Raw genomic sequence first — 19,550 nt, forward strand, 5'->3', positions numbered from 1 at the left:
ACCTCGGACAGAGTCCCAGCCTAGGAGGGGTTTCCTGAGCTTGTTGCCGAGCATCCCCTTCCTTCCCCATCGACAAGAGAGGGACTTCGCAGTCTGAGCCAGTGCGGCTTTAAAGCCCCGGGTCTTGGCCCCTCGGTGGCCCGCTGCGCCTGCAGTGGCGGGCGGTGGCGTGGTGGCGCGGCAGCTGTGCCCGTCTGCCCAAGGGTTAACCCGTTCCCCTGCAGCTGCCGCGCGTGCCGTGCAGGATTTCACCAGAAGAGGGTACAGTTTGAAAGCTCTTGACGTCAGGCTGGAATTCCTATTGTGTTTAGAAACCGCTTGGGCGAAGCGAGCCCAAGTTCGCTCTCCGCACACCTCGGCGGGCGGCGTGGATCTAGCAGCTCCAGGACCCGCCGGCCGCTGCCCGCGCTCCAGAGGAAGGAGATCGGTACCCGCGACCCACCAGGAGACCCCCGTCCTGCAGGAGGCCGAGCCGAAGCGGAGGATCGCGCAGCCTGGGAGCCGGGGGTGAGTGCCCCGCGCGAGGCCGCTGGCCGCCAGAGCCCACGCCCGCCCCGCGCGCCCCGGCGCCCGATGCCCGCCCGGATCCCCGCCGCCGGGTGCATGCCTCCCCCGCGGCGCGCCCCAGCCCCCCGCCGCGCGCTGTGACCGCCCTTCCCGGCAGGCGGGAGCCGGCCAGGCCCTCCCGGAGGGCCGCGCACCGGTGGGACCCGCGGGAGTCCCCGCGGCGGCGGCTGGGCGCGCGGAGCCGGGGCCGCCAGGGCACGCGCCGGGAGAATGGACGGGTCCGCGGAGCACAGCCTGCCGGAGCCGGGCAGCCAGGGCTCCGCGACCGGCGACGACATTGAGATCGTCGTTAACGTGGGGGGCGTGCGGCAGGTGCTGTACGGAGACCTGCTCAGCCAGTACCCGGAGACCCGGCTGGCGGAGCTCATTAACTGCTTGGCCGGAGGCTACGACACTATCTTCTCCCTGTGTGACGACTACGACCCCGGCAAGCGCGAGTTCTACTTCGACAGGGACCCGGACGCGTTCAAGTGTGTCATAGAGGTGTACTATTTCGGGGAGGTCCACATGAAGAAGGGCATCTGCCCCATCTGCTTCAAGAACGAGATGGACTTCTGGAAGGTGGACCTCAAGTTCCTGGACGACTGTTGCAAGAGCCACCTGAGCGAGAAGCGCGAGGAGCTGGAGGAGATCGCGCGCCGAGTGCAACTCATCCTGGACGACCTGGGCGTGGACGCGACCGAGGGCCGCTGGCGCCGCTGCCAGAAGTGTGTCTGGAAGTTCCTGGAGAAGCCCGAGTCGTCGTGCCCGGCGCGGGTGGTGGCCGTGCTGTCCTTCCTGCTCATCCTCGTCTCGTCGGTGGTCATGTGCGTGGGCACCATCCCGGAGCTGCAGGTGCTGGACGCCGACGGCAATCGCGTGGAGCACCCGACGCTGGAGAACGTGGAGACAGCGTGCATCGGCTGGTTCACGCTGGAGTACCTTCTGCGCCTCTTCTCGTCGCCCAACAAGCTGCACTTCGCCCTGTCCTTCATGAACATCGTGGACGTGCTGGCCATCCTCCCCTTCTACGTGAGCCTCACGCTCACGCACCTGGGCGCCCGCATGATGGAGCTGACCAACGTGCAGCAGGCGGTCCAGGCTCTACGGATCATGCGCATCGCGCGAATCTTCAAGCTGGCGCGCCATTCCTCCGGCCTGCAGACCCTCACCTACGCCCTCAAGCGCAGCTTCAAGGAACTGGGCTTGCTGCTTATGTACCTGGCTGTGGGCATCTTCGTCTTCTCGGCACTGGGCTACACCATGGAGCAGAGCCATCCCGAGACCCTGTTTAAGAGCATCCCCCAGTCCTTCTGGTGGGCCATCATCACCATGACTACCGTGGGCTATGGTGACATCTACCCCAAGACCACACTGGGCAAGCTGAACGCGGCCATCAGCTTCTTGTGCGGCGTCATCGCCATCGCTCTGCCCATCCACCCCATCATCAACAACTTTGTCAGGTACTACAACAAGCAGCGTGTCCTGGAGACAGCCGCCAAGCACGAGCTGGAACTGATGGAGCTCAACTCCAGCAGCGCAGGCGAGGGCAAGGCCGGGGGCTCCCGCAGCGACCTGGATACCCTCCCACCAGAACCTGCCGGGAAAGAGGGGCCCAGCTGGGGCAGCCGGCTGAAGCTGTCCCACAGCGACACTTTCATCCCCCTGCTGACAGAGGAGAAGCACCATAGGACCCGGCTCCAGAGCTGCAAGTGAGAGGCAGGTGCTCCAGGAAGAGAATGGCTGGGCCGTGGATGGAAGGACTGTGTGGTAGTCGTCATGTAGGTGGCTGCCCCAAACAGCTGCCTTGTGTCCCCAGGCCTCCCATGAACAGACTTTGCAGGCCCTCCCTGGTTTCTTTGCCAAGGCTGGGTAAGACTCATTTGGTGCAAGCTGTCCAGGAGCTATGGGGAGGGGATGTAGGAGCCACAGGCAGTGTGGGGCAAGTGGAGTGGCCTGGCTGGTGACAGAAGCCCACGCCTGCTTCTGAGTCCCCTTCAGTAAAGCCTCCAGCTCAGTGCACCCTCCTTGCTGTGGGTTCTGTCTCAGGCTGGCTGTCACCCCAAGAGTGGCTCCCGCACATCCAATCCCAGGCCAGGAGGTAGGTGTACAGCCCAGGGAGGGGGGCATTGACCACTATTTTTAGTTGAGAGCTAATTAAAGAAGGGCTGTAAGGCAGGGTTCAGTGCCAAGACGCCTTGCCACATTCCAGGAGGCTCTGCACAGGCAACTCCTTCCTTCTGTTTCCTTCTGGGGAAATTGGGCTCCTGAGCACTCCTGGGAGGAAGAAGAACCCACTGAGCAGCAGGGTCACTTGTTATCACCTGCCAGCGGTCTTCTCACAACTTTGTTTTTTCCAGAGACCCTGCTAGAAAGGTATTCCCATTTTATGGATGGAAAAACTGAGGCCTAGACCAGAGATCCAGTCCTGCATCTGGTGATCCCTGAGTTATGTGTTCACTTTGATGCCAGGTGGTCTTGGTCAGGAGGCCTCTGCTTGGGCTATAGGGGAGGGTCTGCAGGTCGGCAGAGGAGCTGAGCTTCCTCAGTGGATGTACTTGTGCTCTAGCCTGTCCCTCATTCTTCCCTGATGCCTTTGAAGCATCTGTTGAATGGACATGGCCCCCAGAGGCTCACTGCCAGCCCGTCTGAGAGCTCCAGGGAAAGAGCCAGACAAACCCAGGGTTGAGCACAGTGAACAAGAGATCAGAGATGCCTTGGAATTTGCAGGTTTTTCTTGAGTACCCCTCCTACTACTGGTGTGTGACCATAGGGCTGCTGATTTGCCTCTGTAATCCTCATTCTGATTGTTTATTAAATGAGGATACAAAATAATGACCTCAGAGAACCATAGTTCCTAGCACAGCACCTGTCACTTAGTGAGTGCTCCAGCAATAATAGCTATTTTTGTTTTGTGCTGAGAAGGAGGTGAGTTGCACAGTTGCCTGCTCTGGCCTCCACAGGTCTGGGCTAGGCATGCAGGTGGGTGAGGAACAGGGACACTGTTGGTCAAAAGCTTTCTCTGGCTTTCTATCTTCCTAAGAGTTCTATTCCTAAGCCTGCTGAGGGGGCTGCAGGGGCCCTGCCAGAGGGGACGGCCGGTTTAGATGAGGGAAAGGGCGCATTGTTCTCTGTCAGCCATTCTCCTGGGCCACTCTTTCCCCTTCCCTGCACCCAGGTTTTCCCATAAGAATGAATGATGATCTCTGCAGCTCCTTCTAAGATTTTGGAAGCTTGCTTGTGGTGGGGACTCCCCACACAAGCTTTTGGGAGCTTGTCACATTGGCGGGGAAGGTCTTGGGGAAGAGAGAGTTCAGAACATTCCTGAACTTGTCTCTGACCAAAGTGCTGGACTGGCCTGTGGCTTGAGGATAGACCGGTGAGATTGTGTAGCAGGCATGATGGCTGTTGCTTGGGAGGGCTACCATATGTTCCTCAGCCCTCCCCTAGAGAGTTCTGGAGGCCCCTGTGTGCCTCTGACCAGGCTGACCAGGTACTGTGACCATCAAAGAGAGGAGAAGGTGGTAGACCTAGGAAATGGGGATTCCATGGGAGGGAGGAAAGGGCTGCAGGACTGAATGGGGTAGTCTGCAGCGCATTCCTCCATGGGGGTGGCGAATGGGTGGCTTGCCTGTTTGTCCTCTTTCCCTCAGAGTCTTTGGGAAGCCAGGAACCTGTGCTGGCCTGAGGTCTCTGGGTTCCCAAGGGAAGAAACTTAAGCTCACTGATTGCAGGGGGAGGCAGGAAGGCCCTGGGGCAGGAGGCTGCCTTCCTTGGGGTGGGGCTAGCGCAGGAAAATATTTCCATCTCCCAAACCTTCTTTGTCTAAGGGAAAGGAGATTGAGTCTCAGAGCAGTGAGCTGTTTGAGCCAGGAGGAGGGCCGCCCTCACTCAGTCTTGGCTATACATTAGAGCCATCTGGAGATCTTTAAAAACAGTTTTCAGGCTGTACCCCACTTCTGTGAAATTAGAATCTCTAGGGGTGACACCCAGCATCCGTATTTTTTTTTTTTAATTTTGAAGTGCACATGAGTCATCAGCCATCTTATTAAAACATTGGCCTTGTATTTGTAGAGTGGGGTGGGCTCCTGCCATCTTGCACTCACAGCAAACCCCCCAGGTATGGCACCTGCTGCTGGTCCACGGACCCTGCTCTGAATAATACAAGGCCAGAGTGGGAATTGGCAAACTGTGGCCCGGGGTTCAAATCTGACCCACTGCCTGTTTTTTGTACAGTTCATGAGTTAAGACTGATTTTTATATTTTGAAATGATTGGAAAAACTCAAAGGAAGAATAACATTTTGTGACCTGTGTACCAAGATCCATGTACATTTTATGCACCCGTGTGGGTACATCAAATTCAAATTTCATTGTCCACAAATAAAGTCTTATTGGAGTTGATTTCCTGCTCATTTGTCTGTTCTGGGGGTGTTGGTGGCTTCTCTTAAGCTACAAGGTATTGTTGAGGAGCTGTGACAGATCTGATGGCTCTCAGAGCCCAAGTGAGGGCCTGGGGCTGTAGGGAAGGGCGTCTGAGTGGGGCATTGAAGAAGGAGTAAGAGTCCTCCCTGAAGAGCAAGTGGAAAGCCCCTCCCAGGTGCCAAAACCAGTGTGAGAGGTTCACAGGTGTGGAGCTGGCTTCAGAGAGGTCAAGAGCATCTACCCTGGGCAGTGCAGGGACCACAGGGAAGAGGCTACCATGCCCCCTCACCATGCCCCAGGTTCACAGTTCCTTCCTTCCTCTCCTCTCCAGAAGCCCAGAACCTGTCCCTTCAGCATGTTCCTTGCAGTCTTACCCTCTACAGTCCCCATTGCCAAGGTCAGGGTCCCATGATCCTAGCCACAGTTGGATCTCCCTTTATGGTTCTGTTGCCTCACTTACCAGTCTTCAGTGTGGGCAGAACTTGCCAGCCTGTCACCAGCTAATAGCTGTTAAAAGAAAGAAATATGTTTCTTGGAGTTGCAGAAGGTCCAAGTAAGAGGAAAGTAGATGTCACTGAGTGAGACGCCCTCACTGTAAAGATGGGAGCTGTAGTCTGGAGTTACTTACTTTTGAGTGACAGGCCACTCATTAAAGGCTTGCAGGCCACAATCACATGAGGGGTCTACCTGGGAGCACACGATGAGTGCTATTTCAAAACTAGAGTTGTGAGTGTAAGACCTCATGTGTGGGTAAACAAATGAATTCCTGACTTCGAAGTGAAAGGACATGTGGTGACTGACACTTTCACAGACAATTTCACTTTAGCCTCTAAATAACTCCATGCTGCCAACTAGTTATCCACAGTTTTACAAATGGGGAAACTGAGGCCCTGAGGGTAGAAACCACAGGCTGATGCTGGTGCTAGAGTAGGAGCTGTGCCCAGAGCCTCCAGCTGACACACTCATCCAGAGCCAGATGGCCCTTCTCTCGACTGCCGGACGGGCCCCACCTCAGGCCGGCCCCAAGCTTCCTAATAAGGTGAAGGAGACTGTCATCCCATTTCTCTGGAAGGCATCACTTTGAGAAGCACGTGCACTGGCTTGGGTGGTGGTATTTTGTAAGGAAAGAAAGACACATTTTCATGGGCAGCTTCTCTAGCCAGGAGGAGGTCGGGATCCATCCTGGCAATTGTGGGAAGTGCCAGGAACTTACAGCTTCCCATCTGGGATCTGGAAGCACCACATAAAACAAGGAAAGAAGTGGAATGATGTCACATGCACTCGCTGAGGAGACCTGGTAGAGGCAGGTGAGTTGCTACTGAGGGCCCTGGGGTGATGGACAAGGGTTCATCGCACAGCAAGGTCATGGGCAGTGTTTGTGATGCGGGACCCTTACGTCCCCTCGCCCTGCTGGGAAGGGCTTCTTGCACCTCCCCGGCCCTCTCAGAGGACAATGAAATGTCTCCCGTGTCTCCTGGCATCTCCCAGGGAGACGAGAGTCAAGATGCTTCTAGAGGCCTCCCACCTGTCGCCTGTGGGAAGACAGCTCTGCACGCCTGACAACTCATTTTACCAGCAGACTAGAGCGAGGACTTCACCGACACCCATCACCTGAGGTGGAAGCTCTCCGTAAATTCTTTTCTGCACTTGTAGAGGTGGCTGCAGGGATGATGTGGGCTTCCAAGAGGGAAAAAAACCAAACGAGAACCAGGAGACTCGGGGCTTAGTCATTTCTGTGTTTTTGAGGCTGTCAGCCAGCCAGACTCTGTACCCTGTGACCACCATCATGTCTGTGTCTCACTCTTCCAATTAGTGAATTAGTTCTGCAGGTAGGGAAACTGAGGTCCAAAGGACAGAAGTCACAGGCTGGTACTGGTGGCAGAGATAGTAGCTGTGCCCAGAGCCTTCAGCTGTGAACAGAAAGATGCAATTGTTCTGGCTGCTTAGGCTGCAGGTGAGCCCGGAGACCCCAGGAGTCACAGAAAATTGCCTGTGGACACAGCTATATACAGAGAGGTCATGTGAACTCCAGCATGGCCCTAGCAGCTGCTCAGTGCCCCCATCTCTACTTGCCAGGAACAGTGTATCTCCCAAAGAGGCAAAGCCTAAGGTCACCACTGCTGACCCTTCAGCGTAACCCTGGGGTCATTCCTCTGCATGAACCTTCATTAAAGTGGAGGATCAGCCCTGCCCAGTTTCTCCCCAGATGCTCACTCTCAGGTCTGTCAAGGGCGTGGCTGACAGATGGGCTGTGCTTGCCACAGTGACAGCCAGACCTAGAGGAAGTGCAAATATCAGCTCTCAGTCCAGGCTTCTGCTGGCCCTCATGTTGCTAAGCTGTCAGGAGCTGTCACTCTCTGTCCAGCTCTAGCAGTCTTTCTCTTGGCTGGGTTTGGCTGGGTGGATCTGACCTGGCCCTGGAACCCAGGCCCCAGAGGAGGCCCCAGTGGAGACCCTGGCAACCAGGCTACAGGTAAACTGGGCCCTTAAAGTGCGCCAGTGGCTGCCAGTCCTGCTCCTGAGTGAATGAGTGAAGTGCTAGTCAGGTCCCTCTCCCCTGCCCTTCTGTGTCTCCTCACCACCCAGAATTCTATCCCCACTTCCAGACCCTACTGCTAGCCCTCTTCCCTTCTCAGAGGCCACGGTGCTCTGTGTAGCCTGGAGAACCAGTCCTGGCTGCATGGGGTGACACAATCGCTGGGGGGAATGCTCTTCTCCACCCACCTTGCTCCCCATGGAGGAGACAGCCATGGTGGAGGCCGTGCGACTGTCTGAAATCACATAGCAGTGTTTGCAATAGGAACCATGCTCCCTGCGCCTGTCTGTATGCTCACCTTCCTCTCAGTCCATCCCCCCAGTGCCCCTCTGGCCACAGTTGGGACCTCAAGACAAGTAGAAGTTTTGGAAATTGGTCTGAAAGGTGGTCCCGGGCAAGGCCTCAACCCAGAGCCCAGCCTTCCTATCCTCACAGGCGCTAGTTCATCTCAGACCTTTGCTGAGAACTTGGCATTTTAGAGGCTGAAGTTCACAGCCAGAGCAAAGGATCCACCTTGTTCTGCATCTCAGGAATGTGAGAACACATTCCTTGCTGAGTATGCAAGACCTGAAGTGTGTGTGTGTTTGTATGTGTCAGAGAGAGAGAGTGTGTGTGTGTGTGTGTGTGTGTGCGCTCACATGCACATATGTTTTCCCTCCCCTCCGAAGAATGGGAGGATGACTATTGTGTCCAGAAGTAGCTGCTTCCCTTTGTAGCTCCCTGCAGTCCTCAAGAACCCAGCTCACAGCACAGGGCAGACCTGTCCTCCATCTCAAGAAGCAATAACCTCATTCTGCACTTGGCACCAGAAGCCATAGCACGTGGTGATGGGAGTCCTGGAAGGTCCTTCTGGGCTGGCTGTCTGGAGCACAGATGCAGTGTGTGCAGGCAGGGGACCCCAGTGCTGTGCCTGGCATGGGATACACTTCTCAGAAAACCAAGGCCCAAGAACTTCTACAACGTGTCCAGGCTTCTTCCTGGTAGTGTATAGCCAAGGGCCTCATGCTGCTTTTTCTTGGTGATTCTGGTTGGGGGGTGGGGCAGTGACCTGAGCTGTGGTGTAAGCTCTGGGGCACAGATGGGTCTCCTGGAACCCAGAGCAATGCCTGGCACATTGACAGTGCACAAGCAGTCTTTATGGGATGAAGCTATAGATCGCCCACTCTGCACGGCCAACTGACTGACCCCTTTGCTCTCTTCAATCTGCCAGTGGCCGTCTCATCTCTTGACTGTGGGGTGGCACCTCACTGCTGTGCTCTGTACTGCACACAGTGCCTGCTTTGGGTGTCTGCACTGAGCTGGCACTAGAAACGCCCTCAGTACGAAGGCTTCTGGGCCAGAAACATGGAACACGATGATTTACAATAAGCGTCAGCCAGGCTGGTGTGTCCTTCCACTCTTGGATCTGGTCTGTTGTCCAGCTCAGTGAGAATATGACCCTCATGCCTGCCTGCAGACACGGGGTTGTGTCTACAGGCCAGGTCCCCAGGGCTTGTCTGCTTTCCCTCCTGAGACAGCCCCACCGTGGCCCAGAAATTGGTAGACCCAAGATCTAGTCTTCAATGCCTGATCTCCAGGGCCTCCTCTCAATGGCTGGTTTCCCAGGGAAAGCTGGGCTCTTCCTTTTGGTCACAGAACACCCCTCAGTGTGCCCCTTTGAGACCATTGGTCCTGGTATTTTCTTTCTTTTTAAAAAATGCTGTTTGAATAAGGCACTTTGCTATAGATATATATGTTTTCAAACTCACAGCCATTGCCCCCAGGACCAGTTCTGGGCCTTGACAATATGAAAACCAGCCTGGATGGCTAAACAAAAGTCTTCTATCCATGCAATTGAATATTGCCTGCCCATGAAAATGAACAGAGTGCAAGTATGAACTGCAACATAGACAAACTTTGAAAACTGTGCTAAGTGAAAAGAGCCACTCACAAATGATCCATTTAAAAGAAATACCTAGAAGGAGGAGGTGTGTAGAGACAGAAAGCTGACTGGTGGTTCCTGGGGGCTGAGGAAAGAGGTATGGGGGGAGAAGAGGGGATATTTATCCTGGTATCCATTGTGCCGTGAATAGGACTTTTTTTTTCCAAAACACCTTCAACTTCTGATGCGTGGTTTCTAAGTGGGATTGTTACTTTTCTTGTTCCCCAGAATTTTGTGACTGTTGGCAGGGCTTTGGTCGTTTGTCACCAGATGAGTTGCAGGGCCAGGACTGGCCTGAATATCCACATTTCTTCCTTTTTATTCTCGTTTTTATGTTGCTGGGGATGGAACCGGGGCCCTTGCAGATGCTGGGCAAGTGACCTACCACAGAGCCCCGCCCCAGCATCTGCGTGGTGTGGACCCTGTGCTGCAGCGGAGGCTGCCGGGCTGCAGGGCACACTTTGAGAACTGGGCCTCGCTGGGCTCTCAATGGCTCTAAGGAGTCCTCGGTTGCTTTCCTTTCATTTGTAGGTTTTGGAGATCATATAATTGCAAAGAGGGACAGTTTTGTTTCTTTGCTTTGTCTTCTTTCAAGGTGTGGGTGGAGATCTCAGGCCCTTTGTGGCTCCAGACATCCTTTCCCTGGGGACATTTCCCTGGTTGATTTCATTTATCTTGTCAGGAAAGTTTTGTTCTATTGCTAACTTTCCAAAAGTTGTTTAAAAATAAGGATTGAACATTTCAGTGTTGTCAACTGCATCTTCAGTATCTATGTAAACGATATACTTACATTTCTTTAATCTCATCCTGTGGATATTTAATGATTACAAGATTTCCTAATATAGGAATGAGTCCTATATGGTCAGTAGGCACTTGTCCTCCTAATTCATGGCCAGATATCACTCGCTAATAAAACATTTGTTATTTAAGATTCCTGGCCATATTACTGGCAAGTGAGATCGGCTCATAGTTTCCTTGGTTTGTGTTCTCCTTGGGTGGTGGTATCAGGCTTATACCAGCCTCATAGAATGAGCTGGAAAACTTTCTTTCACTGTGGAGTAGGACACAGTAATTACACCAATATTTTTAGACCACATTCTCTATCCTGGCCTACTTGGCTGTGCGTCTCTTACCTTTTAGCCCCTCTCTCTATGAAGTGGTCTTTGTATTCTACCCTCTAGGATCTTGGCTTTTTTTTGTCTTTCACTTTCTTTCCTGCCACAGGGCTTTTGCACATACTGTTTCCTCAATAGAAATGCTCTTCTTTCCTGTTTGCTTAGTTACCTTTTTTATATCCTTCGGATTTCAGACAAATCATTGCTTCTTTCCCTGATCTCCATCTAGGTCCAACTCCTAGATCCTGCACTTTTTGCAGCCTGTGACTCTCTATTGGCACTCATCACTTCTGCAACTTTACTTGTATTTATGTGATTCTTAGTTATATAACTGGTATCTGTCTCCCACATCAGACTGTCAGCTCTTTGAAGACAAGGACTGGGATTTTGCTTACTATGGGACCCCGATACACTGCACACTATTAGGCACATAATAAGTGCTCAATAAAAATGTGATGAATAGATGAGCCGTTTTTCCCCTCACTGAGAAACAGACATTTTAGTTTTCCTATATTAATAATGAGTGGTAGCAGCCCCAGTCTCTGCCAGGCACATCTAAAATTTTTTACTTCTTCTCAAATTACCCTGTGACTTTACAAAATACGCTTAAACTTCTGTTTTCCAACACATCGCCTTGCCAACATCTCTTGACTTCCACTGCCCAAGAGTGAGACTAGAGCCCCGGCTCCCTCTGCCTCCACCCCTCACTTCCCTCTCCCTCACCCCACCTCTCGTTCCTACCTTGCCAATTTTAAAATGTGTGAGCTCTGCTCTGGGCCTACAGTGATCTCTGATCTTTGACAATCAGCTGATTCCATGGACATAGAGGGCACAGGACCTGAGCCCCTGGGGGAGCGGCAGTGTGCAGTCCCCACTGATTCAGCATTTGGAGCCTTCTTCTCCTGGGGTCATCCAGATGCCTTACTACAAGTGTCTGTTAAAACTCTGTGGGGTTTTCCTCTGGAAGACCTTCTTTCTAAACCTTTTAATTTCCTGAGTGGACTTGCAACCCTAGGTTTGCAAGTTTCTTGGTTCCTTGGTGACGGTTAGCTTCTTGGATACATTTTTGTTTTTCTGGACATCCATCCTGGGGTGTATCTTTCAGGACAGATCTAGACTTAATAAACACTCCAGGTCTTCATGCTGGAGCATGTCTTTAGTTTGCTCTCACAGGAGACTCATAGTTGGCCTGGAAGATGTTTCTGGGCCAATTTGTCAGAGGTTATTTAATCTGCTTTTTGTCTCTTTGATGGTCATTTGATGTTTCACCCTGGAAGCTTCTAGAATTCTCTATACCCTCCTTCCAATCCAGAAATTTTTTCAGAACATGGAATTTTACCTAGAAAGTAAGCGTTTGCCTTTCAATGCAAAAAATCAGACTGACTTTCAATCTGAAAACACAAATCTTTCTTTGGCCCAGAGAAGGTGCTTTATAATAAAAGCCATAATAGGCTTTATTTCTCTGCTGTATTTCTTCTGTTCTTTTTTTTTTTTTAATTATAGGACTCTTATTAGAAGTTAAAGATCAATTGTGTGTCTCTGTGTGTATATGTATATATGTACACGCTATTAACTTTGTTGTGTTTGTCTTGTTGCGTGCTGGGTTTTGTGGGTATGTGTTGGGTTTCGTTCGCCTTATCATCTTTATTATTGATTTGATATCCAGTTCTCCAATTTTTGTCCTTCATCTAATTATCTGGGTTTTTTGGAACCATGACTTGATTTCCAAGAAGTCTCTGTTTTCGGATCGCTCCTCTTCACGTTACTCGTGCCCCCTTCCAAGTCTGTTCTCTTGTGCAGAGCTCCAGAGAGCAGGCGGGAAATATGGCTTTATGGACCCTGAGCCTGGAGGGCCAGCAAAGGTAAGAGCGGGGTCTTCTCAGTGTCAGAGACAGCATCTTGCGTGGAGAAGGCAGGTCTTTGAGACTGCCTGGGGTATTATCTTCACCCATACAAACTCAGTTTTCCCATCTGTAAAATGGGAAAAATGCATCCTCCCTCTCAGGCTTACAGGGAGATGTGGGCAGAGCTTCTGGAAGCCCTAGATTTACACATCACTGGTGAATAAATCTTCATCAATTAACCCTGCATGAAGCTGACACTCATGGCACCCTTTGAGAGTGGCAAAGCTCCAGAGCTGTCTTGTTTTTTTGACTGTATATATAGATAGATAGATGTATGTATTTTAGTCATTTCTGGGCAGCTTCTCATACATATTCAAATCCAAGCACTTAGGGTTTTGGGAATGATTCAAATGTTTGTTGCACAATGGAATTGATCTTAATATAGCTGTATCGCCAAAGGATGTGATTCTACACGGGTCTCCTTGACTCCTCCACACTGTGTTTGGGCCAAGGAAGATCAACAAACCCAACACACTCCTGGCCCAGGCCTAAAGGAGACTAGACTGACAGGGCAAAGGAGGCCTTTAATGCATCTGGCTTTTGTTCTCCTTTCTTCTTCTTTTTGGAAGACAACCTGAGGTCAAGAGAGAAAAGCTAAGGGGACTCCAGCATATCACTGAGCTCAGAATAGGGACCGGTCCCTCCACTGAGCCCCACGGTGAAAGTTGTGTGTGATTGGTAGCGAGGTCTGCTTCTACTCCACCAGACAGAAATTTATAGCTACTTTCTGTGGGCCAGTGTAACCTAGGGGTGTAGACACTGGGGGTACTATAGGGTGATAAGGGGAAACAGAGTCAGCTTGGAGCCACTCTGGGTTTACATCCTTTCTGTACCACTGCCCAGCTGTGAAGTTGGGTAGGTCACCTTCTCCTTCCTCCTGGTTCTGGGGGAGGGCAGCACACCCTCCTCATGGGGACTGTGAGGGCCAAGCATATGTGTGAACCACCTGAGCAGAGAGTGGCTCTGGTGGGCCTTCATAACAGGTCCTCCTTGGTGGTGACTTGTCAAGCACGAGGTGGTTTCCTAGCAGTGGCTATGCCAAGGACCAAGACCAGGTCTGCTTTGACATGGTGCAATGGTGGGGGTGGCCAAGTAGCCACAATGGCTGGGGTGAAAGAGGAGTGAGGCAGTGGGAGCCTTTGGGGGGTGCTGGACAGTACCTGCTGGACCCTGTAGGCGATGAGCTCACCCTGAGGTCTGGCTTGTTGCCCTGTATAGTTTCCTAGGTAAACTCCAGGGTCCCAGGAAACGCATGGCCAGGCTCTGGGTATGAACAGAGTTCCAGACCACAGCTGGCATCTGTAGGCCTTGTCCCTCCATTGCACATGGCTCTTGGTCAACCCTGGAGTGAAGGTGGGACTGGCTGGTTCACAGGAGATCACATGTGCAGGTTGACTTGAGAGTCCCAAAGCCTCCTCACTTCACAGTAGCTTTGCCTGAGGTCCACCATCCATAGGATTAAACATCATCATCCTGTTCTCATCTTTACTATGAGTACCTCGTATAGCTAGAGCATTTTATAATTCATGCCGTATCTCATGTCTTAGTCTGTCTTATGTTGCTATAACAAAATACCCAAGATGAGATAATTTATGAAGAGTAGAGGCTGGAGGTTGGGATATCCAAGAGCCTCATGCTGCACTAGAGCATGGCAGAAGGTGTCACCTAGAGAGGAGTGTGCTAGCTTTGGTCTCTCTTCCTTTTCTTATAAAGCTACTTACACCATCACAAGGGTCCACCCTGATGATCTTATTTAACCCTAGTTACCTCTCAGAGGCTCTACCTCCAAATACCATTGCTACATGACTGGGGATTGTTTCCAAACCAAGAGTTCTAGGGGGGTGGAACATTTGGAGCATCTCACTGCTCTGCTCCTGGGCGTGCCCTGAACTAGACCCTAGGACTCCAGGATTTGGTCCTGGCTTTCCCTTCACAGCCTCTACTGGGCTGTGGCTCTGAGAAGTAGGCACTGCCACCACCTGATTTTCACAAATGAATAGACAGGCTCAGAAGGTGACACACAGCCCCAAGACCTCCATCAGAAAATACCAGAGCCGAGGGCAGAGCCCTTCCTGAAACATGGCCAGAGCCTCTCAGTAACCCTGCTGCTGCTGAAGCCACCTGACGAGGCCACCTTTGATCCCAGAGACATGACTGCTGCATGACATGCGGCTTGAAGCTGGCCTCACATCCTGTATGGGGCCCACACTGGAACCTACATCCCTGTGGTATCCCAGGCCAGCCCCTCTACAGCCATACTTCTGTCTGCAATTGATGAGTCTCCCTCCATAAACTCAGCAGACTGTGCTCTGTGCTTTGCTAAATCAACTCATTTCTGATTCTGAGCAACCACCCTGCCACCAGCGGGCACTCATTGTTAGAGGTCCTCTTCCCACTCCAAGGTGGGGCAAAGATCCTGGAGTCTATTTTTTTTTTTTGTATTAAATTGTAGTAAAATTTACAAAATATAAAACAAAACATTACCATTTTAGAGGTACAATCTAGTGACATTTGTACATTCCTTGTGTTGTGACACGTTCATGTGTGCCTGCATCTGCACCTCATCATTACCAAAGGAACCCCCTCTGTGAGGGCAGCCTCCCCATTCTCCCATTCCACCCATGCTGCCCTTTCTGCTTTCTGTGTGTTGGTCAGCTTTCTGTTACTATAACAACTGCCTTAGATAATCAACTTGTCAGGAGAAAGGTGTTATTTTGGTTCACAGTTTTGAAGGTTTTAGTCCATAATCAGTTGACCCTGTTGCTTTGGGCCTGTGGCAAGGCAACCCATCATGGTGGGAGAGCATAGCAGAGCAAAAAGCTGCTCACCTCATGGCTGGGATGTGAAGGAGAGAGGAAGAGAAGGGTGCTGGGGTCTCATTATCTCTTTTGAGGGCACACCTCCAATGACCTATGACTACCCACCAGGCCCCACCTCTTAAGGCTCCAAGACCCTCCAATAGCGTTAACCTGGGGACCAAGCCTTCACTACATGGGCCTTTGGGGAACATTCCAGATCCACACAACATCAGTCTGTCAGGATTTGCTTATTCTTTATTTCTTACGAATGCAATCCTACAGTATGTGGCCTTAGGTGTCTGGCTTCTGTCACTTAGCATACTGTTTTAGGGGTTCATCCATGGTGTAGCATGCATCAGTATTCATTCCTTTTTATGGTAGAATTGCATCCCATTGCATGGATGGACCACATTTGTTTATCCAGTCACCTGTCGGTGGACACTGGTTGAGAGTGTCCAAGGTCTGGGATCTGTCCCAGGACCAGAAAGTCAAGGGGCACCTACAACCTTGGGTTCACATTAGTCACCTATGAGTACCCACCCCTCATTTTACCACTTGTCCAGCTGCTGCCCCTGGGCAACTGGAAGCCCTGGGACAGTCCCTGTTCCCGCAAGGACCATTTTGCCTTATGGGGCAGCCTCTCTTTAGCCTGTTGGTTCCACTCACACACTCACTCACTCCTCTCTCTGGGGATAAAGTGGTCCACCATGCACTGCTTGGAGAGGGCAGGAAGGGGCCGGCTCCAAGTGCTTCTGCATCTCACCCTAAACCCACACAGCACTCAGGGAATCAGACCCCTAAGGTGCCTTCCTGCCTCAGCAGAGAGGAAGAAAATGAAGAGCAAGAAGAGAGTAGATACTCCATGAAGCATCCCTCCTCACCAGGATTGCGATGCTTGCTCAGCTTCTGCTCCATGCTGGCATCCTTGTGTGACTGTCCCTTAGCTCTTCTCATTCTCTTAAAAGTCCTGGGAGGGAGCAAGACAGGAGGCTGCAAAGTCATCAATAGAGGAGAACATGAGGCTGCCACTGTCTCCCAGCCTGCTGCCCTGGGCTCCTATGCTCTTGGCTTCAGCTATTGAATTCTCTTAATTTCAGCAGACCCTTACCCCTGGGAGAGACCCCATCTGCCCCTTCCCTCTGCCTTCTTGTCCCAGGAGGGCCTGAAACCTGAAGCTCTTTTGTCCTGCTCCTTTGGCAGCCTCCCCCTGGCCCTGAATGAGGCTGAAGGGGACTATTGCGTCAGGCATAGAGCAATTGAGAATAATAAAAAAGAAATTAGCCCCATTCCTACCCAGGACCCTGGCATTGCCTGACAGGGATGCATCAGTCCCAGAGGGGCAGGTGACTGTCTTTTCCTGCAGGCCATGAGCCCTTTTGATATGGGAAGAAGTTGGCTTGCAAGCTGGGGTTACACACAGGATTCTAAGTGTTGAACACATCAGTTACAAGGTGTGTGAACTGAGGCGATGGTCCCCACTTAATAGCACCCATCTGTAGGTTGCTATGGGGATTACTGAGGTGTACAAACAAAGCTCCTGGCCTGAGGACAGGCTGATCAAGGCTGAGTGTAGGAGTGTTGTTAAGAGTCCTTGTCCCCGATCCAGAGCAGGTGATCAGTGGCATTGGTGAACCAGATGGAGGCCCAGCACCTTGGCTGCTCTTGAGGAGGAGGTGGAGTCAGAAACTAAGGAGTGACCCTGTGACCCCAGGGGCAGGCTAGGTCCTTGTGCGCCAGTTACTCATTGTCCCCCAGGATTGCTGCTGGAGGATGACTCTGTGCACATCCTTCCTGACACCCTAAGTCGATGCATGGCTGACTCGGTCTCAACCCATGACCCTGAGCATCATCTCCAGGAGCCTTTGCCTGGTCCAGAGACACAATTGACCCCTTCAGGATCTCTGAAACAGTTCTTCACACTCTGGGTGGCAATTATTGATTTACAGGTGGGAATGTCTCCCTTTCTAGAAGGCAATTACTATCTAATTTGTCTGGTGCTCAGCATTTAGCTGAATGAATGGATGGGAGGATAGACCAGAGTCTGAGGAATGGCCTGGAAGAGGGAGGAGCTTGATTGGAAGGCTCTCCATCTCTACCCCTTTCTCCGTTCTGTAAGTTGTGACCTACAGAGCTGAACCCAGAGGCCAAACACTACAGCACGCCTAGCCCAGTTACAACAGGTACTTAGAAACTGCTTTTATTTAGTTATTTATTTATTTTTCGTGGTACTGGGGTTTGAATGCGGGGCCTTCACCTTGAGCCACTCCGCCAACCCTATTTTTGCGAAGAGTTTTGTCAAGATAGGGTCTTGTGAACTATTTCCCTGGGCTGGCTTCAAACCGTGATCCTCCCAATCTCTGCCTCCTGAGTAGCTAGGGTTACAGGCGTGAGCTACCGGCGCCCAATTTTAGGAACTGCTTTTCCTAAACAGCAACTCCTTCCTTGGGCCCACATGTTAATTAGAAGCAGAACAAAAGGCCTGGCCTGTCTGCCTCTTCTTATATCTGTCTTTGCTCTGAGATGTCAACTTGGAATCCAGGAAAGACAGAACCGATTCATGACGTCTTGTGACGGGGTTGAAACTACTCCCAGCCTCCAGTGACTTTGTTCTCACAACCAGGCCCCCACTTGACCATCCCGAGATGATCAACCAGACCACATCTCTGACTCCAAACCATACCTATGACTGGAACTGATTAATAATTACATGCTCCCCCAACTCCTGTCCCAGTTCTTCCTCTATTTAAACCTGAAGCTCATGTCTGTACCCCAAAGATGGGCCCATGCCCCATAATAAATCTTTCTCTGCCCTTCACCACTACTTGCCATGTGTATTAGAACGAGTGGGTGGACCTGGCAGTCTGCTGCCCCCGGAGTTGGGCCTCTGACCTAGAACTCTGGTCACACAGTGGCCTTCCCTTGAGAGGACAGTGTCTCTGGGAAGGGTGGGACTGAGCTGCCCCTTCTCCACCTTGAACACAGGTACACTGCCCTTGGTCTTGGTAACGTGGTCTCTGTCTGTGTGAGTCATACCCTTGGCCTACATCAGTCTGCCTCCTCACCCCTCACCCTGCAATACCCTTAACCATGCTAAACTTGATCTGCCTCCCCCACAAGGCCATTCTTCCATCCAGCATGCCAGAATATTCCTGGAGCAATCTCTGTGTCCTCAGCTTCCCCGTAGCCCCTTCTCTCCCGTGTTGACACTCACCTCACAGGTAACTGTGTACTGGTCCTCAGGCAGGAGTGAGATTAGGTGGCCTGTGTATCTAAGAACCAGGCCTGGGGCCTGCTATGTGGCAGGCACTTGAGACAGAATGCATAAGTAAATGAACAGGCGATTGCTTCAGTGCCTGTGAGAGCGAACACATGAGTGAGAGAGTGAGTGAATGGGTGGCACACACTGGAATGAATGGAGGGACTGAGCGATGATTGAGTCAGTAGATGAGTAAGTCAAGGTCGCACGCATATCCTGGAGACAGTGACAGAATGAATACAAAAAGCCCACCCCCTGAAAGCCCTATTCTCTGCTGCAGGCTCAGGAGTAACCCAGAACATCCCAGAGCTTGGGTCATGCATGACTCACAGGATGTAGCTAAAACAAGCCAATGTTGCTGTGAGCTGTAGTGTGGGCGCCAGCTCCAGCCACCAGAAAACCATGGCAACCAAGCCCCTCTCTCTTAGTTAAGGCTCCCAAAACGTACACCTGCCCCAAAGATACAGGGAGCACCCCACCATTCATGTGCCTGTGAGGTTTGGAATTTTCTTCTGAAGATGTGGGACCTCATTCCTCTTATTTTTGTCTTTTTCCATCCATTCCTTTCCTGTGAGCCTCCCAAAGGCTTCAGATGCTTAAGGTACTTTTGAAAAGGCACGCTAGGCCGTGTGCCCTTGGATGCATCGCCTTGCCTCTCTGATCCTGTCTCTGGTATAAAATAGATATGACCCGCTCACAGCACTGCTGGCGAGATGACAGGCACATTTCTTTCAGCCAGAATGCAGCTTTTGTTTTGTGTAGTGCTCAAAAGGCTCCTTCCATCTGCGCCAGCCATGTCCCCAGCCCCCACCCAAACGTGCCAGCAGGAACTTGTAATCGTAGTGCCATAAGAATTTGCCAGTGTCATCCCAGGCCTCGCCACCAGGCCAAAAGCTCATACTGGCGATGAAGCCTGTGACTGCTGGTGCAGGAGGAACACTGGATGCTATCTGTGTGAAGACTTAATTTCCAAGACAGAAATAGGAAAACAATGAGATCTTGGGAATAAGGACTGTTCCAGAAATTGCCAACTGTCTGCTCTGTGACCCCA

The 19,550-nt window shown here is 51.7% G+C and overlaps 1 protein-coding gene across 1 annotated transcript; it reads left to right on the plus strand.

The window, feature by feature from the left end:
* Nucleotides 1-715: 715 nt before the first annotated feature.
* Kcnf1 (potassium voltage-gated channel modifier subfamily F member 1) lies at nucleotides 716-4,948 on the plus strand. Its single transcript, XM_020153563.2, has one exon. It carries the CDS (start codon nucleotides 778-780, stop codon nucleotides 2,260-2,262), a length of 1,485 nt encoding a protein of 494 aa, XP_020009152.2. The 5' UTR covers nucleotides 716-777; the 3' UTR covers nucleotides 2,263-4,948.
* The last annotated feature ends 14,602 nt before the right edge of the window (nucleotides 4,949-19,550 follow it).

The sequence above is a fragment of the Castor canadensis genome, chromosome 12 (assembly GCF_047511655.1).
Source record: "Castor canadensis chromosome 12, mCasCan1.hap1v2, whole genome shotgun sequence".
NCBI lineage: Eukaryota > Metazoa > Chordata > Mammalia > Rodentia > Castoridae > Castor > Castor canadensis.